Source organism: Amblyraja radiata, chromosome 6 (genome assembly GCF_010909765.2).
Source record: "Amblyraja radiata isolate CabotCenter1 chromosome 6, sAmbRad1.1.pri, whole genome shotgun sequence".
Lineage (NCBI taxonomy): Eukaryota > Metazoa > Chordata > Chondrichthyes > Rajiformes > Rajidae > Amblyraja > Amblyraja radiata.
In genome coordinates, this window is record NC_045961.1 from 14668665 (window position 1) to 14689586 (window position 20922).

Consider the following 20922-nt stretch of genomic DNA (forward strand, 5'->3'; position numbering starts at 1 on the left):
ACAAGTGGCTGTAGTCATGATTGAATCCGGTTTCAGGCATTGTAAAGTAGTAGCTGTACCTCTGCACCACCGTGACCCCTTGAGATACAAGAACATATTTGTCCCCTCTGTTAACAGACGACTGAATGGTCGTCCCATAAGCGATGTTGTAGTACCGATCTTCCAACCTACATCATTGTGGATGCTGGACTTTTTCTCTGTAGCTGTTGATGATCTCTCGTGAGACAATTTCCCATGCAAACTTTCCACCACTGACATCGGGCTCATTGTCCTGCAGGTTCCTGGCTTCCAGGTTTGAGATCAGGAAAGTTGGGGATTTTATTCAGGATACATTGGATAAAACTGCAGTGGATATAGCCTCCAATGCATTATTGCGGTGTTGCACAGAGAATTACACCATCCCATGCGTGGCTGATGTGGAACTTGCCTGGGGATGCAAGGGCATTGCAGGCAGGGTCAAATTACTCAAGCAAAGCAAAACAAGCTGAAAATAGTGCAGGAAGGAACTGCAGATGATGGTTTACACTGAAGATAGACACAAAATGCTGGAGGAACTCAGCGTTTCTGGATGAAGTAATGGGTGATGTTTCAGATCGAGAACTTTCTTCAGACAGAAGGATCTCGACCCGAAACGTCACCCATTCCTTCCATCCAGATATGCTGCCTGTCCTGCTGAGTTACTCCAGTGTTTTGTGTCGAAACTGAAAATAGTTTATATCTTACTTATTTTGAGGGAAAGAAGATTGATTTCCAATTGCATTATGATGATAACAGAATTCGAAATTCTGAAGCAATTTTTCATTAATTTTTTTTAACTCGATTATTTATATAACACTATGTCATGCATCTTGCATCATACTTAAAAGAAAGTTGAAGCATTTAGAAGGAATTAATGCATTAGGGTGGCACGGTGGCGCAACAGTAGAGTTGCTGACTTACAGTGAAGGGCCTGTCCCACTTAGGCGACTTTTTAGGCGAGTCCAGGAGACTCTGCGCTCGCCACATGATCGCCACATGGTCGCCACATGTTCGCTGGTGGTCTCTGGTGAGTCACCTTCATGGTCACGAGGAGTTCCCACTTTCTGGGAACTAGTCGCTGCCTCAGTTTGGTCGCAGCAAATTTTTCAACTTGTTGAAACATTTTCTGCGACCAAAAATTGGTCACCATGGAGAAAATCAATAATCCTGTAGTCGTAGGTGCAGTTGTAGTGGGGTTGCCATTTAGTTATGGGTAGTCGAGGTAGTCGTAGATAGTTTTAGTTAATCGCCTTTGCTGACCGGGTATTTTCATTGGCTCATTGGGGGAAAAAAAACGTAAGCACGAGTTTTGAGAACCAAGGATAACCAACTGGTAATGTTAAATACCCGCCGAACTTCATAGCTGTGTATCTCAGGCTAATTAAAAGTTGTCTGGCTTCTTAAAAGTTGTCTCTACTCCTTCTCCCCCCTTCTTCCGCGTTCTCCCCCCTTCTCCCCTCCCCCCCCCCTCTTTTAATGGACTTACCATACACGATGCTAGCCGTCTTAACCTTCCTGTTCATCGCGGTGTGTGTCTGTATCACCTTGGCATTGCACCTTGAGAATTTCAGACAGCGCTCCCCCACTTGCACTGGCCCCCGCCTTTGCGATGTGTGTGTGTGTGTGTGTGTGTGTGTGTGTGTGTGTGTGTGTGTGTGTGTGTGTGTGTGTGTGTGTGTGTGTGTGTGTGTGTGTCTCTGACAGTCGCCGTTCCAGTTCCCTGGTTTTTCAGGCGAGTGCTGCTAACTTGACAGTCGCCGGCTGTCGGCTGAAAAGTCGCCTAAGTGGGACAGGCCCTTGAGTGTGGCACAGGAGACCCGGGCTCGATCCCGACGATGGGTGCTGTCTGTATGGAGTTTCTACGTTCTCCCCGTGACTGCGTGGGTTTTCTCCGAGATCTTCGATTTCCTCCCACACTCCAAAGACTTACAGATTTGTAGCTAATTGTCTTGTTATACGTGTAAATTGCCCCAAGTATGTGTAGGGTAGTGTTAATATGCGGGGATCGCTGTTCGTCGCTGACTCGTTGGGCCGTAGGGCCTGTTTCTCTAAACTAAATTAAAATCTAAAATTTAATGAAGCATTCTTTACTTGTCAATATTGATCCGTAACATAAAAGGTTTGTGTCCGGTAGATTTGTAATGACAGTCTTCTTCATTTAGGTTGCTTTCAGCTCTGCAATGCTTTCCGAACACAAGATATGGAGATCGATCAATGTTTACTGGAGTCACTTCCTTCAGGACGGAGGCAGCAGCTGGTGAAACGTATGCGATGTGAACAAGTAAAGGCTTATTACGAGCGGGAAAAGCTCCAGCAACAGACTGGATTCAAACACAAACAAGCAAAGAAGAGAAATGTCCACTTTAGGTCCACAGACATGATAAAGGAGGCCATTGTAAGACATGATGATAAAGAAGGTATAGTAGCTGGAAGATTTTTATACTAAAGTATAACACCTGTCCGAAGGTCTTCTCCATTGTTAGAGTGAGGCTAAACACAAATTGGTGGAAGAGCATTTCATATTTCGCTTGAGCAGCTTACAACCCAGTGGTATGAATATTGATTTCTCTAACTTCAAGTAAGAGAATTACGGCATTCCCTTCTCTCTATCCCTCCCCCACCCAAGTCGCACCAGCTCCTCGTTTTCACACAACAAACAGCTAACAATGGCCTGTTTCCTTTATCATGGTTACTTTATTGCGTATCTTTCATTCATTGTTTTTTTTTAATCTCTCTACAACATAGAGTCATAGAGTGATACAGTGTGGAAACAGGCCCTTCGGTCCAACTTGCCCACACCGGCCAACAATGTTCCAGCTACACTAGTCACACTTGCCTGCGCTTGGTTCATATCACTCCAAACCTGCCCTATCCATTTACCTATCTAACTGTTTCTAAAACAATGGGATAGTCCCAGTCACAGCTACCTCCTCTGGCAGCTTGTTCCATGCACCCACCACCATTTGTGTGAAAATGTTACCTCTCGGATTCCTATTAAATCTTTTCCCCGTCACCTTGAACCTTTGTCCTCTATTCCTCGATTCCCCTACTACGGGCAAAAGACTCTGTGCATCTATCCGATCTATTCCTCTCATGATTTTGTATATCTCTATAAGATACCCTCTCATCCTCCTGCGCTCCATGGGATAGAGACCCAGCCTACTCAACCTCTCCCTGTAGCTCACACCCTGGCAACATCCTCGTAAATCTTTTCTGAACCCTTTCAAGCTTGACAATATCTTTGCTATAACGTGGCGCCAGAACTGAACACAATATTTTAAATGCGGTCTCACCAAAGTCTTATACAACTGCAACATGACCTTCTATGCTCAATAATCTGACAGATGAAGGTCAAAGTGCCAAAAGGCTTTTTGACCACCTTATCTACCTGCGAATCGACCTTCAAGGAACCATGCACCTCTACTCCTAGATCCCTTTGCTTTACAACACTGCCCAGAGGCCTACCATTTACTGTGTAGGTCCTGCCCTTGTTCGACATCCCAAAATGCAACACCTCACACTTCTCTGTATTAAATTCCATCAACCATTCCTCCGCCCACCTGGCCAATCAATCAAGATCCTGCTGCAATCTTTCACAACACCTTCACTATCTGCAAAACCACTAACTTTTGTATCATCAAAAAACTTGCTAATCTTGCCCTGTATGTTCTCATTCAAATCATTGATGTAGATGACAAACAGTAATGGACCAGGCACTGAACCCTGCGGCACACCACTAGTCATAGGCATCTAGTCTGAGAAACAACCTTCCACCATCACCCTCTGCTTCCTTCCATGGAGCCAATTTGCTTTCCATTCAGTTATCTCTCCTTGGATCCCATGCGATCTAATCTTCCACATCATCGTCTATATCTTTTGTTTACCTTTTCCCTTACTAGTCTGAAAAAGGGTCTCGACCCGAAGCGTCACCCGTTTCTTCTCTCCAGAGATGCTGCCTGTCCCACTGAGTTACTCCAGCTTTTTGCGTCTATAGTAGATTTTTATACTGTCTGCCTTGTCTTTATATAATATGCTGGCCAATAAAAATGAACAAAATCCATTCACAAGTTCGCCATTTCTTCTTGCCATATTCATTGAGCATAATTATGAATAAACATAGCAATAAAAAGAGGTCTTATGTGCATGTGATCTAGCTACAAGGAACATTTTTGTTTCATCTCTTCCTCAAGATACCTGTATTTTGACAACAATCTTGACTTGTCATGATGTTCTTCGCTCAGTCCACCTGGACCTACCTGATCTACCTGTTGCAAACACGTTAATTCCCCTTCCCATTCCCACACTGACCTTTCTTTCCAAGGCCTCCTCCATTGTCAGAGTGAGGCTAAACACAAATTTGAGGAACAGCATCTCATATTTCTCTTGGGCATCTTACAGCCCAGTGGTATGAATATTGAATATTCAAGTGACCCTGCCATTCCCTCTATCTCCATCCCTCCCACACCAGTCATACCAGCTTCAAAGTTGTCTTGTTGATGAGTCTCATTGTCTGGAACTCGTTTTCACCTTGCCCACAGCTAACAATGGCCTTTTCTTTATTATCTTTCATTCATTTGTTCCACATCTCTTTACATCTCCGTCTATATCTCTTGTTTCCCTTTTCCCTGGCCCTCAGTCTGAAGAAGGGTCTCAACACAAAATGTCACCTATTCCTTTTCTCCAGAGATGTTGCCTGACCCGTTGAGTTACTCCAGCTTTTTGTGCCTATGTACATTCCATCACCTTGGACACTATTGGTATTCGATAGCCCATGCAGACATTGTTGTCCGAATGGTGAGTTTCCATGCTGTTGTTCCCTTGACATGACTGCCAGTGGCACCAGTGCTAACAGAGGGTTAGTGTAGCATTAGATGTGGAGATGCACATTATTGACAGCTCTGCCAAGCGGAGAGCCAGGTGGGAAACCACTGATGCGTGTTGGGGAATTTTGGAATGTAGATTGTTGGAAACTGGTTCAACTCCTCCTATCCCTGTTGATCTACATCACTGTGCCAGCAACATGCCACAAGTCCAGCACTGAATCACCCCACAGCTCTCCGTGGACCACCTGCCTGGAAGGATTTGTGCAGGGAGGAACTGCAGATGCTGGTTTACACTGGAGATAGACACAAAATGCTGGAGTAACTCAGCGGGACAGGTAGCATCTCTGGAGAGAAAGAATGGGTGAGGTTTCAGGTCAAAACCCTTCTTCGAGCTGAGAGTCAGGGTAGAGGAAAACACAGAGATATGGAAGGGTAAGGTGTGAAAACGAGACATTAAATGGGACGCAGACCAAGGAAAATGTAGAATAGATCATTGTTGGCTAGGGGAAGGTGACAACAAAGCATACGCAGATAAAATGTAATTAGGAAAATATTCAGACTGGTCAGAGAACTAGGATGGGGGAGGGTTGGAGAGAGAGGGAAAGCAAGGGTTACTTAAAGTTAGAGAAGTCAATATTCATACCACTAGGCTGTAAGCTGCCCAAGCAAAATATGAGGTGTTCCTCCAATTTGCACTGGGCCTCACTCTGACAGTGGAGGAGGCCCAGGACAGAAAGGTCATGGGAATGGGAGGGGGAGTTAAAGTGTTTAGCAACCGGGAGATCAGGTAGGTTAAGGCAGATTGAGCGGAGGTGTTCAACGAAACGATCGCCGAGCCTGCGCTTGGTCTCGTCAATATATACTGTAGGAGTCCACACCTGGAACAGCAGGCTCTTTGGAAGCTGTTTAGCTGCTGAAGGCTGTACAGCGAAACACAAAGGGGAAGGGGTGGGAGTAGGGTAAAAAGCAATAGTTTCTATTGCTTGGACTGTTGTCTCCTGGTGCAGATACAGTTTCTGTTTATTGTCACATGTACTGAGGTACAGTGAAAAGCTTGTGTTGCCTGCTATCCAGTCAGCAGAAAGACAATACATGATTACAATCGAGCCATTCACAGTCTACAGATACATTTAGTTTACTTTAGTTCAGATATACAGTGTGGAAACAGGCCCTTCGCCCACCAGGTCCGCACCAACCAGCAATCCCTGCATATTAACCCTATCCTACACACACTAGGGGCAATTTTTATATTTACTGCCAATTTACCTCCATACCTGTATGTCTTTGGAATGTGGGAGGAAAGTGAAGATCTAGGAGAAAACCCACATGCTCACAGGGAGAACATACAAACTCCGTACAGACAGCACCCGTAGTCGGGATAAAACCCAGTTCACCGGTGTTGCAAGCGCTGTAAGGCATCAACTCTACCGCTGCGCCACACCTGATAAGGGAATAACGTTTAGTGCAAGGTGAAGCCAGTAAAGTTCGCGATCATGGATAGTCTAAGAGTCACCAATGAGGTAGATAGTAGTTCAGCACTGCTCTCTGGTTCACCACTGCCAGTTCACCATCCATACTGAGCCACGCTCCACAGCTTCTCACTGAGCAGAGGCACCAGTGGTTCTGCCCAATGCCAGCTTGAAGGGCAGCATTTCCACACTGAGCTCGACTGAATTTCTGCCATGAATCAGTACAGATGAACAGAATTTTACAGCACATTAAACAGACATTCAGTTGCAGCAACCTGGAACAAAGAAGCAAACAATTAAAATAAATTAAAAGTAGCCCAATTACTTATAACACAAAATACCTTTTGAAAAAAACCTATATAAAATAAATTACACATTTTTCTTCCTGATTGCTCTTACTAATTTCTCAATAAATGGCAGCATTTATCAGTACCTATTGTTATCCATTGTATTAGACTGGCTGATTTCTAATTGGAACAAATGAGCAAAAATTCCAAATTTAAGTTCAATTAGAATCTGAAAAAAACGGCTGAGTTACTTGCTCAGTGTTGGTACTGGTGTTCACAAGTTCACAAGTTATAGGGGTAGAATTAGGCCATTCGGCCCATCGAGTCTACTCCACCATTCAATCATGGCTGATCTCTGCCTCCTAATCCCATTTCCCTGCTTTGTCCACATTACCCTTGATCCCTGTTCCAATCAAGAATTTATCTCTCTGCTTTAAAAATATCCACTGACCTGGCTTCCACAGCCTTGTGTGGAAATGAGTTCCACAGATTAACTACCTGCTAAAGTTTCTCCTCACCTGCTTTCTAAAAGAGCGCCCTTTAATTCTGAGGCTATGATCTCTAGTCCTAGACTCTCCCACCAGTGGAAACATCTTTTCCACATCCACATCCATCTATGCCTTTCATTATTCTGTAAGTTTTAATGAGGTCCACCCTCAACATTCTAAACTCCAGAGTGTAGAGGCCCAGTGCTGTCAAACGCTCATCATCTGCTAACCCACTCATTCCTGGGATCATTCTTATAAACGTCCAGAGCTAGCACATCCTTCCTCGGATATGGGGCCCAAATTTTCTCACAGTTGTTCCCAAGCATCTTCTATCAAGGGGGGAGGATTAATGCTGTTCATAAAAGATGGAATCAAATGTTATAAATATATTAAGGGGGAGAGGGGTAACTGAGAGAGAAGAGGGTCCTCAGAAACCAAAGTGGTCATCTATGTGTGGAGTCACAGGAGAAAAGCAAGGTTCTCAATTATTATTTCTCCTCTCTTTTTACCATGGAGATAGACATGAAGACCAGGGAACTTTAGACAGTTCATGGAGATGTCTTGAGGTTTAGAAGGTCTACAGAGATGGGGACAAGCGAATGTAGGTGAGACTAGCACAAGAGTGGCATCTTGGTTGGCATGGACAAGTTGGGCGGAAGACCCTGTTTCTGTGTTGGAACTAGCTGCCTGGATACAGAATTGGTTTAATGGAAGGAAGCAGAGAGTGATGGTTTAAAGTTGTTTTTCGGACTGGAGGCCAATGACTCGTGGTGTGCCTCAGGTATTGTTATGGGCCCATTGCTGTTTCTGTCAATGATTTAGATGAGAATGTACAAGGTGCGATTTGTAAGTTTGCAGATAACGGTAAAGTAGGTGGTCATAGATATTGAAAATGGCTATTTTATCACAGAAAATGAAAATGAAAATCACAGAAAATGAAAATCACAGCAGGACATTGATCAGAAAGGCGGAGGAATGGCGAATGGAGTTGAATGCAGATTAATGCGATGTGTTTCATTTTGGGAAGTTAAACTAGGGAAGGGCCATCACGATGAAAGGTAAGGCTTTGGGGAGTGTTGTAGTCCAGAAGGTTGTAGGAGTACAGGTCCAGGGCAGAGTTGGATTCATGGGTGATGGTCTTGGAGGGGAGGATGCGGAGCATCCTGGATAATCCAACTCATCCCCTCCATGACATACTGGTCAACCTGAGCAGCATATTCAGCAACAGACTGGTTCCACCTAGATGCAGGACAGAACACCTCAGGAGATCCTTCTTCCCTGTGGCTGTCAAACGGTACCACTCCTCTGCCTCAGAGGGCGGTAGAGGCAGGTTATCTGGATGCTTTCAAGAGAGAGCTAAATAGGGCTCTTAAAAATAGCAGAGTCAGGGGATATCGGGAGAAGGCAGGAACGGGGTACTGATTGGGGAAGATCAGCCATGATCACATTGAATGGCAGTGCTGGCTCGAAGGGCCAAATGGCCTACTCTTGCACCTATTGTCCATTGTCTATTGTCTATTGTCTCCTCCACCCCATCCTCCTCCCCCTCCCCCACCCTCCCAAACTTTTGAACATCATCCAAGCCTTTCCCCTGTTCAGTTTAATTTCATGTTTCATGTATTTTGTGGGGGGTTTTATGACTGTTGGCAAATCACTTTCCCTCCTGGGATAAATAAAGTTATATCGTATCGTATTGTAAAGAAAACCTTTGGACCATTTAAAAGATATTCAGATCAGCACACAATGGGAAAGGTTTAGAGGGATCTGGGCCAAATGCAGACAAATGGTATGAGTTTAGATCAGGCATCTTGGTCAGCATTTATGGAAAAGGGCCTGTTTCGTACTCTGTGAGTCTTTGAATTTCACTCAAGAGATATTCTCCAAAGCATTGACCAAAAGTAAAAATGATAGGGTTATGTTAATTGGGCTGCTTTTATAAAGGCATCAAACATCCAAATACATTTTGGAATATTGTGACAGAAAATGTTTGTTTGATTTCTTCATTAGCTTTATAAAACCGAAGAGTATGCACAGTTCTACAGGAAAGAACTGCAGATGCTGGTTTGTACGAAAAATTGACACAAAAAGCTCAGCGGGACAGGCAGCATCTATGGAGAAAATGAATAGGTGATGTTTCGGGTCGAGACTCTTCTGCAGACTGAGAGTCAGGGGAAAGAGAAATGAGAGATATAGACGGTGATGTAAAGAGAAATAGACCAAATGAATGAATGACATGCAAAATAGTAACAAAAAGGAAACAGACACTTGTACATTGGTTCAACACAACAGACCAATCTAAGTTCAGGAAATGAACTGTATCAAGAATATCTCAGTGGCTGCTGCTTCACAATATATTTCTTCATTTTAAAGTCATAATGTCATCCAAGATGATCCATCAAAGCAAGTGCATTTGCCTGCATTTTGCCAAACTGCATATGTATCTGTCCAAACGTGTTAAATGATGTTACACAAAAATGCTGGAGAAACTCAGCGGGTGCAGCAGCATCTATGGAGCAAAGTAAATAGGCAACGTTTCGGGCCGAAACCCTTCTTCAGACTGATGGGGGGTGGGGGCGGGGAGAAGTAAGGAAAAAGGAGGAGGAGGAACCCGAGGGCTGGGGGATGGGAGGAGACAGCCCGAGGGCTGAGGAAGGGGAGGAGACAGCAAGGGCTAACAAAATTGGGAGAATTCAATGTTCATGCCCGCAGGATGCAGACTCCCCAAGCGGAATATGAGGTGCTGTTCCTCCAATTTCCGGTGTTGCTCACTCTGGCCATGGAGGAGACCCAGGACAGAGAGGTCGGATACGGAATGGGAGGGGGAGTTGAAGTGCTGAGCCACCGGGAGGTCAGGTTGGTTATTGCGGACCGAGCGGAGGTGTTCGGCGAAACGATCATCAATGTAGATCAGCTGACATCTAGAGCAGCGGATGCAATAGATGAGGTTGGAGGAGATGCAGGTGAACCTCTGTCGCACCTGGAATGACTGCTTGGGTCCTTGAATGGAGTCGAGGGGGGAGGTAAAGGGACAAGTGTTGCATCTCTTGCGGTTGCAACCCTGGGAGGGGGTGGTACGAAACTGAAGGGAAGAATTGACAAGGGAGTTACGGAGGGAGCGGTCTTTGCGGAAGGCAGACATGGGGGGAGATGGGAAGATGTGGCGAGTGGTGGGGTCACGTTGGAGGTGGCAAAACTGACGGAGGATTACTTGTTGTATGTGACGGCTGGCGGGGTGAAAGGTGAGGACTAGGGGGACTCTGCCCTTGTTGCGAGTGGGGGGATGGGGAGAGAGAGCAATGTTGCGGGGTATGGAAGAGACCTTGGTGTGAGCCTCATCTATGGTGGAGGAGGGGAACCCCTGTTCCCTGAAGAATGAGGACATTTCAGATGCCCTGGTGTGGAACGCCTGTTAAATGATGTTATTGTACCAGCCACAACTACTTCCTCTGGCAACTCATTCCGTATTCTCACCACCCTCTGAGTGAAAACGTTGCCCCTCAGCTTCCTATTGAATCTTCCCCCTCTCAACTTAATCTATGCCCTCTGGCTCTTCATTTCCCTTCCCAGGGAAAAATAATGCACCAAATATTTGCCTTTTTCTAGGCTTACGCCAATCTCTTCAAAATGCACCCCATCCAACCTTGTCTATATACATAGTGCTCTTATGTAGAAACATAAAAACATAGAAAGTAGGTGCAGGAGTAGGCCATTTGGCTCTTCGAGGCATCACCGCCATTCAATATGATCATGGCTGATCATCCAAAATCAGTACCTCTTTCCTGCTTTCTCCACATATCCCTTGATTCCGTTAGCCCTAAGAGCTGTCTATCTCTCTCTTAAATACATCCAGTGAATTGGCCTCCAGAGAATTCCACAGATTCACAATTCTCTGGGTGAAAAAGATTTTCCTCATCTCAGTCCTAAACGGCCGACCCCTTATTCTTAAACGACAGTTTGTTAAGCTTGTATATACATATATAAACATGTAAGATATAGAACAAATGAATGAAAGATGCAAAAAAGTAACAAAAAGGAAACAGGAACCTTTGCTCCTTACAAGTGCGATGATATAGTCTTTACAGGCCACGGCAAGAATGTCCACTGCAAAAGATTTCTCTGTATCACAATTACTTTCACGTCCTTGTTACAAAAATTTAAAGTCAATGAAACAGATATTTAATATACGGACATGCATGCCAAAAAATAAAATCCATATACTGAAAACAAAACTGTATAAAAACAAATGATTGGTCAAATTCATCTTATAATCCTTTTTTTTTACATAAAACATGGAGTTTTAAGTATCCTTAAACAGGAGGAAACTTCTGTGTAGAAATTTCAATACATTGCATAATTGAACAAATCAATTCACAGTGCTCGGGTGAAGACAAAGTAATTTTGCACCCAGGTATCCCAGATCTCTTTTGGCTCCATTTCATCGTATTTATTCTAATGAAATCTTAGGTGATTGAATCTTAACATTCTATAGTCCAAGGACACCAACTCCAGCTTTAATATTCTTTTCCATATACATTAATTTCCCCATGCCTGGTGGATTTCTAGTAAATTTCCTTTCAATACTTTTCCAATGCTTTCTTAAAGAGTGCTGTCTAAAATTGAAGACGGCACTCTGGTTGGAGTTCGCCAAAGATTTATAAAAGTTTAGCCCATCTTCCTTGCTTTTGTAATCTCTGTCTCTGTTAGCAAAACCAAGCATCCCTGATACATTTAAATTGTGTTCTTAACATGTCTGGCCATTTTCTGAGATTTCTGTAATACATCTCAGATCTTTCTGTAACAACTCCAAACCAACTTCCCTTCCATTGACTCAATTTATACCTCACGCTGCCTCGGCAAGGCCAGCAGCATAATCAAGAATGTGTCACAGCCTGGCCACTCCCTCTTCTCCCCTCTCCCATCAGGCAAAAGGTATAGAGTGTGAAAACGCACACCGCCAGATTCAGAGACAGTTTCTTCCCAGCTATTATCAAGTAACTGTATCATCCTACCACAATCAGAGAGCAGTGCTGAACTACTATCTACCTCTTTGGTGATCCACAGACTATCCTTGATCGGACGTTGCTGGCTTTACCTTGCACTAAACATTATTCCCTTATCATGTATCTATACACTGTAAATGGCTGGATTGTAATCATGTATTGTCTTTCTGCTGTCTGGTTAGCACGCAACAAAAGCTCTTCACTGTAGCTCGGTACACATGACAATAAACTAAATTAAACAAAACTAAGCAACTAACCAGATAGAGAATTGGCTTCTTGATAGGAAATGGAGGATGGTGGTGGTACATTGTTTTTCTAACTAGTGGCCTGTAATTCCTGGTGTACCTCAAGAATCAGTGTTTGGGCCAATGCTATTAGTCATCTATATCATTGATTTGGAAGAGAATGCAGAGCATAATTAGTGAGTTGATGATACTTAAATAGATGGTATCGTAGACAATGAGGATAGTTAGCAAGAATTACAACGTGATCTCGATCAGCTGAGCAAGTGGTGTGAAGAATGGCTAATGGAGTTTAATTCGGATAAGTGTGAGGTGTTGCATTCGGGAAATCAAACCAGGGCAGGTCCTTCACTGTGAGCTGTAGAGCCCCGGGGAATGTTGTAGAGCAGAAGGATCTCGGAGTACAGAAATATAGTTCCTTGAAAGTGGCATCACGTGGAAAGGGTGATGAAGAAGACTATTGGGATACTGGCCTTCTTTCAGTTAGGGAATTGAGTATGGAAGATAGGATGTTATGCTGCAGTTGTACAGTTTAGGTTAACTTATTATTGTCACGTGTACTGTGAAAAGCTTTCATTTGCATGCTATCCAGTCAAAGAAAAGACTATATATAATAATAATAATAATAATAATGGATGGGATTTATATAGCGCCTTTCTAATACTCAAGGCGCTTTACATCGCATTATTCATTCACTCCTCAGTCACACTCGGTGGTGGTAAGCTACTTCTGTAGCCACAGCTGCCCTGGGGCAGACTGACGGAAGCGTGGCTGCCAATCTGCGCCTACGGCCCCTCTGACCACCACCAATCACTCACACACATTCACACACAGGCAAAGGTGGGTGAAGTGTCTTGCCCAAGGACACAACGACAGTATGCACTCCAAGCGGGATTCGAACCGGCTACCTTCCGGTTGCCAGCCGAACACTTAGCCCATTGTGCCATCTGTCGTCCCAATTGTATGATTGTATGATTGTACAATTGTATGATTGTAATCAGGCCGTCCACAGTGTACAGATAAAATATAAAGGGTACAACATTTAGTACAAGATAAAGTCCGATAAAGGCCAATTAAAGACAGTTCACAAGTCTCCAAAGAGGTAGATGAGAAATCAGGACCCACTCTCGCTCAAGGGTTCCCGACCTGGGGTAAATTTCATCTACCCAGGGTGTAAATTTGTTGATTCTGGAATTGTACATATTTTTTCTCATTAACTGACTGTGTTCTGTTCTGGTATTTTACAATTGTTCAATTTTTTTTTGTGGTTGTGTTCTTTATTACTGTACCGCTGCTGGCAACCCAAATTCCACCGACCTTGGTTGTGTGGCAATTAAATTATATCTATCTATTAAATTATATCTATCTATCTATCTATACTCCTTGTACACTGACGACTGTGTTAGCCAAATACCAATCTAACTCAAGTTACAAGGTTACAGATAAGGTCAGATATCAAATAATATCAAATAATGATGAGACGGAGTACTGGAAGTAGAACCTCCTAACCTGATCTGTTCATCATTAGTTGTTCATAAATAAGTGAAATAACATTGTTATGTGCTATTAAAGTTACCAGGGGTAAACAGGATGAAAAAGGTTGCAAACCCCTGTTCTAGCTGATGAGATGATGGTTCAGTTCCCCGATTACAGTTGCGAAGAAACTAGTCCCTGAATCTGGATGCAGGTGCTCTCAAACTTCTACACCTCTTGCCTGATGGGAGAGGGTAGAAGAAAGAGTGGCCAGGGTGCGACTTGTTTTTGATTATGCTGGTGGCCTTGCCGAGGCAGCGTGAAGTGTATCTGGAGTCAACGGAAGCAAAGATAGACACAAAATGCTGGAGTAATTCAACAGGACAGGCAGCATCTCTGGACAAAAAGACTGGGTGACGTTTTGGGTTGAGACCCTTCTTCAATCACACAGGGGGAGTAGCAAGAGAAAATGTTGCAAACTCTCGTAGGAGAGAGGCGATTGCTGCCTGTCCTGCTGAGTTACTTCAGCTTTTTGTGTCTATCTTCGGTTTAAACCAGCATCTGAAGTTCCTTACTACACATTTCTTCAACGGAAGTAAGGTTGAATTGTGGGATGGCCTTGGCCTTTTCTTACGGCCTTTTGATGGAGCTGTGCCTAAACCAGGATGTGATCCATCCTGATAAAATGCTTTCAACAGCACATCTGTGCAGGTTGGTGAGGGTTGGGGACATGCCGAACTTCCTACATCTTCTCAGGAAATAGAAGCATTGGTGTGCTTTCTTGGCCATAATTTTGTTGCGGCTGGTCCAGGACAAATTGCCGGTGATATTTATTACAAAGAACCTGAAACTATCAACCTTCTCTACTTTGGTGCCATAAAGCTTCACTTCCTGAAGTCAATCACAATCTCCCTGGTCTTGCTGTCATTGAGGGAGAGGTTGTTGTCTTGGCACCAGGTTAGGAGATTCTCAATCTTCTTCCAGTACTCCGTCTCATCATTATTTGATATTATTTGATATCTGACCTTATCTGTGACCTTGTAACTTGAGTTAGATTGGTATTTGGCTGCACAGTCGTCAGTGTACAAGTAGGGGGCTGAGAAAGCATCCTTGCGAGGAAAAAAAGTTGAGGATTATCGTAGAGGATGATTTGTCCACTAACCTCATTGATTGTGGTCTGTTGGTCAGGAAATAGAGGATCCAGTTGCAGAGGGGAGTGCTGACTCCATGGGTTCCATGAGTTTGGAGATGAGCTTGGATGGAATCATGATGTTGACAGTAGAGCTATGGTCTATTAATGGGAGTCTGACATAGGTGTCCTTATCCAAGTGTTCCAGGGAGGAGTCCAGGGTCAGGGACATGTGAACCCACTGTGGCAGTAGGCAAAATGCAGTGTGTCAATGTGTGCCATAACCAGCCCCTCAAAGCACTTCTTGATGGTGGATAGAAAGAAAGACACAAAGCGCTGGAGTAACTCAACAGGTCAGGCAGCAACTCTGGAGAACATAACCAACCCTTCATATAGAAACCCTTCAGACTGATTGTGGTGGGGTGGAGATAGCTGGAGAGGAGGGACTTGGCGAGTGATAAGTAGATACTGGTGAGGGGGACGGTGGGGGGGGGATGAGGTGGGAGGTGGGGTGTGATAGCAGATGGTTGGATAAAAGCCGGAGATGTAAAGACAAAAGGTGCAAATTCTGAAGACAGAAGAAGGAATACAGGTGTAGGAAAGGAAGGTTTATACCGAAGGCAGACACAAAATACTGGAGTAACTCAGCGGGGCAGGCAGCATCTCTGGAGAGGAGGAATGGGTGGCGTTTCGGGTCGACACCCTTCTCCAGAAGGAATATAGGTGACGCGGGTGGGGTGGTGGGGAGGGATGAAGGGGAGAAATGGTTGCAAGTCCAGGTGAGACACAGGAAAGAGAGGGGTGGATGAAGGGGAAAACAATTAGGGGTTGTTTGTTGGTCACTTATCTATAATTGGAGAAATAAATGTTCATGCCATTAGGATGTAAGCTATCCTAGTGGAATATGAGGTGCTGCTCCTCCACTTTGCATGTGGCCACAGTCTAGTCATTAAAGTCCAGAATTGATAGGTGAGTGTGGGAATGGGAAGGGTAGTTAAAATGGTTAGCAATGGTTAGATCCCGCATACCTTGGCAGATCAAGTGTAAGTGTTTGACGTCTATATAGTACTCAAATGAACCAGTTGGTGCTTGGTATTGGGTCATCCACCATCATGAATATTAATGCAAATAAATGTGGTATAGGGTAAAAATTTGTGGAAAGATTTGGGGGAAAATGATCCAACACTAAATTACTTTGATATAAGGAACAAGTTAAGCATGTAGAAAGGTCTTAATTATGAATGATCCATTTTCTAGGTCATTAGGAGCAGAATTAGACAATTCGGGCCATCAAGTCTACTCCACCATTCAATCATGGCTGATCTATCTTTTGCTCCTAACCCCTTTCTCCTGCCTTCTCCCCATAACCCCTGACACCCGCCTGACATGTAATTGTTAACTGATCACTAATAATAAGTTGTTGTCTGACTCCTATCACTTGAAATAATCATATTGAGTGGGAAACTCTTCTTACTGATAATTATCAGTGTTCTGCCGGAGGAGGTAGTTGAGGCAGGGATTATTGCAACGTTTGAGAAATAATTATACAGATGCATGGATAGAATAGGTTGATAGGGATCTGGGGCAAACGCAGGCAGGTAGGACTAGTGTAGATGGGATATGTTAGTCAGTGTGGGCAAGTTGGGCTGAAAGGCCTGTTTCCACGCTGTATGACTCCATTAATATAAATAAATAACATTATCTCTAAAACCGTGAAAATACTGAAAAAAATCATGTGGTCGCAAGAATAAAGACCTCACAGACATAAAATGATGCAAGATTTAGCTGTTTAGATTCCATGGTAACATAATTGGTACTTTGGGACTTGGCTGTGTTACTTTCCTTGCCTCTATGATGAAGCATTGTCTATTCAACCCTTCATTATCAGGCAGAGGTTTGAACACATCCTCTGTTTGCAGTTACATCGAACTACTCACAAAACATAATTCTCAAGGAAGGGGGAGTAACAGGAGATTTATTTAGACAGGTTGAGACAAGAAAAGCAGGAGAATGTACCTTGAAATATGCACCCTACCATTACAATCAGCCTGGAGATAAACTCTGCTTCATTGAGGGGTGGGGAAGGAAGCACTGTGAGCAGCACAATCACATTGAAAACCATGGGAGTGTCAGCTGGTAACCCAGCACTAAATGCCCACTAAGCAGTGATTTGTGCAAAGTTAACGACCTATGGATCAGATGGACGTCCGGCTGTCCACCACATCTATATGGGAGGGATTGTGGACAATTAAACAGCTAAGCAGGAGGTTAAACAAAAATATTTTCACCCCCATGGTGGCGCAGCTGGTAGGGTTGCAGTCTTTCAGCACCAGAGACCCAGGTTCAAACCTGATCTCGGAAACTATCTGTGTGGAGTTTGCATGTTCTCCCTGTGACCGCGCAGGTTTCATTCAGCCGCTCCAGTTTCCTCCCACATCCAAAGGACGTGTGGGTTTGTAGGTGAATTGCCCCTAGTGTGTGGAGAGTGGATGAGAAAATGGGATCACATAGAACTAGCGTGAACGGATACCTGATGGTCGGCATGGACTCAGTTGCCCGAAGGGCCTATTTCCATGCTGTATGCCTAAACTAAATTATGGTGTGGTATTTGTTTGTCACATGAAATTATTATTTGTATGAAATTCATTTTTGTACACAGTTCAGTACAAGTATTACCATACATAAACACTCAAGTACATCTTAGATAAGCATCTCAATCACAGTACGTGTATAGCAGTAGTACACTGGGACAGTAGGCAGAGTCGCCAGTTTGGTGCCATTTTCAGGTCCCAGTTGTAATTATACTAAACTCAATGATGACAAGACTCAGCCTGTCGGTGCTAAAGAAAAGCAACCATGGTCAGTTAGAGGTGCTGAACAGATGGTCCATCTCGGCTTCATCCTGGGACCACAATTATCACAAAGCCAGCAAATTAATTTCACGCCACATGACATCAAGGATCAACTGCCGGCACGAGCGCAGCAAAGGCTGTGAGACCAGGCAACGACCCAGCCGTGGCACTAAAGACATGCACTCCAGACCTTGCTGTGCTTCCAGCCAAGGTGGCACTGGTTTACCAACGGCCCGCTCACCAATACCTGATAGGACCACTCAGCTTCACAACTCAAACATGAACCAGAGGGCTAGATACCAGAGATGAAACAAGAGTCACTGCTGTTGATGTCAATGCATCATTTGATTGAGTGTGACATCAATGAGGCCTGGAGCAGTTGAAGGCAATGGACAATAGTGGAATATACTCCAAGGGCTGAAGGCCTATCATAATAAAATGGCTGTAGTTGTCGGCACTCCCAGGCTACAATAGTCAAATGATGTAAAGATCTATTGGAGTTGGCAGCTGTCTATGAAGGTCACATGAAGGATATGGGCCAAACACAGGCAAATGAGACTAGCTTAGATGGGATATCTTGGTCAGCATGGACGTGTTGGGCCGAAAGACATTTATGTGTTATATGGCTCCATGAATCAATGACTAATATTTGTGTTTATTTTTTGTGCCCTTGCAGTTCTGAAACTACTAAAGGATGGAGCTGATCCCAATACCTTGATTTCCTCAGGAGGCTCTCTGCTCCACCTGGTAAGATCATGCATCAGTGTTCAGTGCATCAGTCCCAGTGTTTAATAAATACCATAGTATAGTTAACATAGGAGATATATGAGAGGACATATGAGATATCAATCCAGCTTACTGATAGCAGAGACTAAGAAGGTAAGGCACAAAACCTATTTGCCAATACAAATGCAGACATTTGTCTGCTAAATTAGTGATTATAATGTTAATGTTCTTAAATGCATAAGTTCTAGGGGCAGAATAAGGCCATTCGGTCCAAAATGTCTACTCCGTCACTCAATCATGGCTGATCTATCGTTCCCTCTCATCCCCCATTCTCCTGCCTTCACCTCATAACCCCTGACACCCATCACAATTCATTGGTCACAAATAATCATTTTCCAATCAGTTTTAGTAGTAGATTCGTATAACATTTTTAATTTATATGAATAATTAATGTGAATATTATTTCTGCCTATGGATTCCAACACTTTCACATCTCTCCAGTGACGATACAAACCAGAAAAGTTCAATCTGACCACTGGAGATCCGGGTTCGATCCCAACTACGGGTGCTGCCTGTACAAAGTTTGTACGTTCTCCCCATGACCGCGTGTGTTTTCTCCGGGTGCTCCAGTATCCCCCCACACTCCAAAGACGTGCAGGTTTGTAGGTTAATTGGTTTGGTCTAAGTGTAAATTGTCCCTATTGTGTGTAGGACAGTGTTAACGTGCGGGAATCGCTGGTTGGTGCGGACCTGGTGTTTCCACGCTATATCGCTAAACTAAACTAAGTTAATCCAAACTAAACTAAACTAAATTAAACTAAACTAAACTAAACCAAATTAACCTAATCTAATCTAATCTAATTTAATCTAAGGTAAACTAAACTAAACTAAACTAAACTAGACTAAAGTGATCTGGTTCCAGGCCTCTTGCTCCCATCCCCACCCCTCACTGGAGAGAATGTGAACTACTAAATGAGCTGGCCACCTGTATCTCAGGGGCACTTGATGAGCTGTTGTGATATGTGAGAGATGCCCTGTCCCTGGAATGATCCAACAGCTTTCATAGCACGCTTTAAATATTATCATTATGTCAAAGAAGAAGATTGCTATCAATAATTACATTGTTCTTTCAAAAAGTTCTCAAAAAGTTAAAGCTAACAAGTAGATAAAACATTATCATGAAACAAGTAAACGTTTCAGTTCAGTTTATTGTCACGTGTACCGAGGTACAGTGAGAAGCTTTTGTTGCGTGCTGTCCAGTCAGCAGAAAGACAATACATGATACAATCTATCAATTTACAGTGTACAGATACATGATAAGGGAATAACGTTTAGTCCAAGGTAAAGCCAGCAAAGTCCGATCAAGGAAAGTCCGAGGATCACCAAAGAGGTAGATAGTAGTTCAGTACTGCTCTCTGGTTGTGGTAGGATGATTCAGTTGCCTGTTAACAGCTGGGAAGAAATTGTCCCTGAATCTGGGGTTGTGAGTTTTCACACTTCTATACCTTTTGCCTGATCGGAGAGGGGAGAAGTGGGAGTGGCCAGGGTGCGACTCGTCCTTGTTTATACTGCTGGCCTTGCCGAGGCAGCGTGAGGTATAAGTGGAACAAAACAGTTTGTCCTTTCCTCCAAATCTCTGCAGGGTATTTATCTTCACTTTGTCTTTAGCTCTGCATTTGTACTTTCATCCCATTGTCTCTGAATTTGATGTCAAGACACACATCACATTCTCCTATGAACCTTTATACATGGATCTCATTGTCCGTAGGCTGCCCAAACTTAATGAACTCTCCACTTGAATGGTAATCTCTCTGTGACATACTTCATCACGATTGTCCAATGGTATATTACCCATTTTATTATTATTGCTCCAAGCCCCTCCTGGGTCAAGATGATTTGTAGAACGTATATCTCTAAACAATACCCACATTTACAAGGGCGTATTTTCTTTCACTTTCTGTTATTGCACCTACCTCAAACACGTCCCTTGCAAGCTCATTCCATATGAACGCTGAGGCCCTGTACCAGAAGGGACAGAGCCGGCTGTACTTTTTGAGAAAGCTCCGCTCCTGCAACGTCTGCAATAAGATGCTGCAGATGTTCTAACAATCGGTGGTAGCCAGTGCCATCTTCTTTGTTGCCGTGTGCTGGGGCAGCAGGGCGAAGGCTGCGGACACCAATAGGATCAACAAACTCATCAGGAAGGCTGGCTCCGTCCTGGGGGCGATGTTGGATTCATGGGGGTGGTCTTGGAGGGGAGGATGCTCCTAAAACTGTGGAGCATCCTGGACAATCCAGCTCACCCCCTCCATGACACACTGGCCAACCTGAGGAGCACCTTCAGCAACAGACTGGTTCCACCAAGATGCGGTTCAGAACGCCACAGGAGATCCTTCTTCCATGTGGCTATCAAAC

At 43.9% G+C, this 20922-nt stretch overlaps 1 protein-coding gene across 1 annotated transcript in view; it reads left to right on the top strand.

Moving 5' to 3' along the window:
- Nucleotides 1-2188: 2188 nt before the first annotated feature.
- The window catches only part of myo16 (myosin XVI), a 245770-nt gene continuing 227036 nt past the window's right edge, over nt 2189-20922 (top strand). Inside the window, exons 1-2 of the mRNA XM_033022212.1 lie at nt 2189-2435; nt 18458-18528. Coding sequence (XP_032878103.1) covers nt 2219-2435; nt 18458-18528 — 288 coding nt within the window. The 5' untranslated portion in view covers nt 2189-2218. The remainder of the gene's footprint in view (nt 2436-18457; nt 18529-20922) is intronic.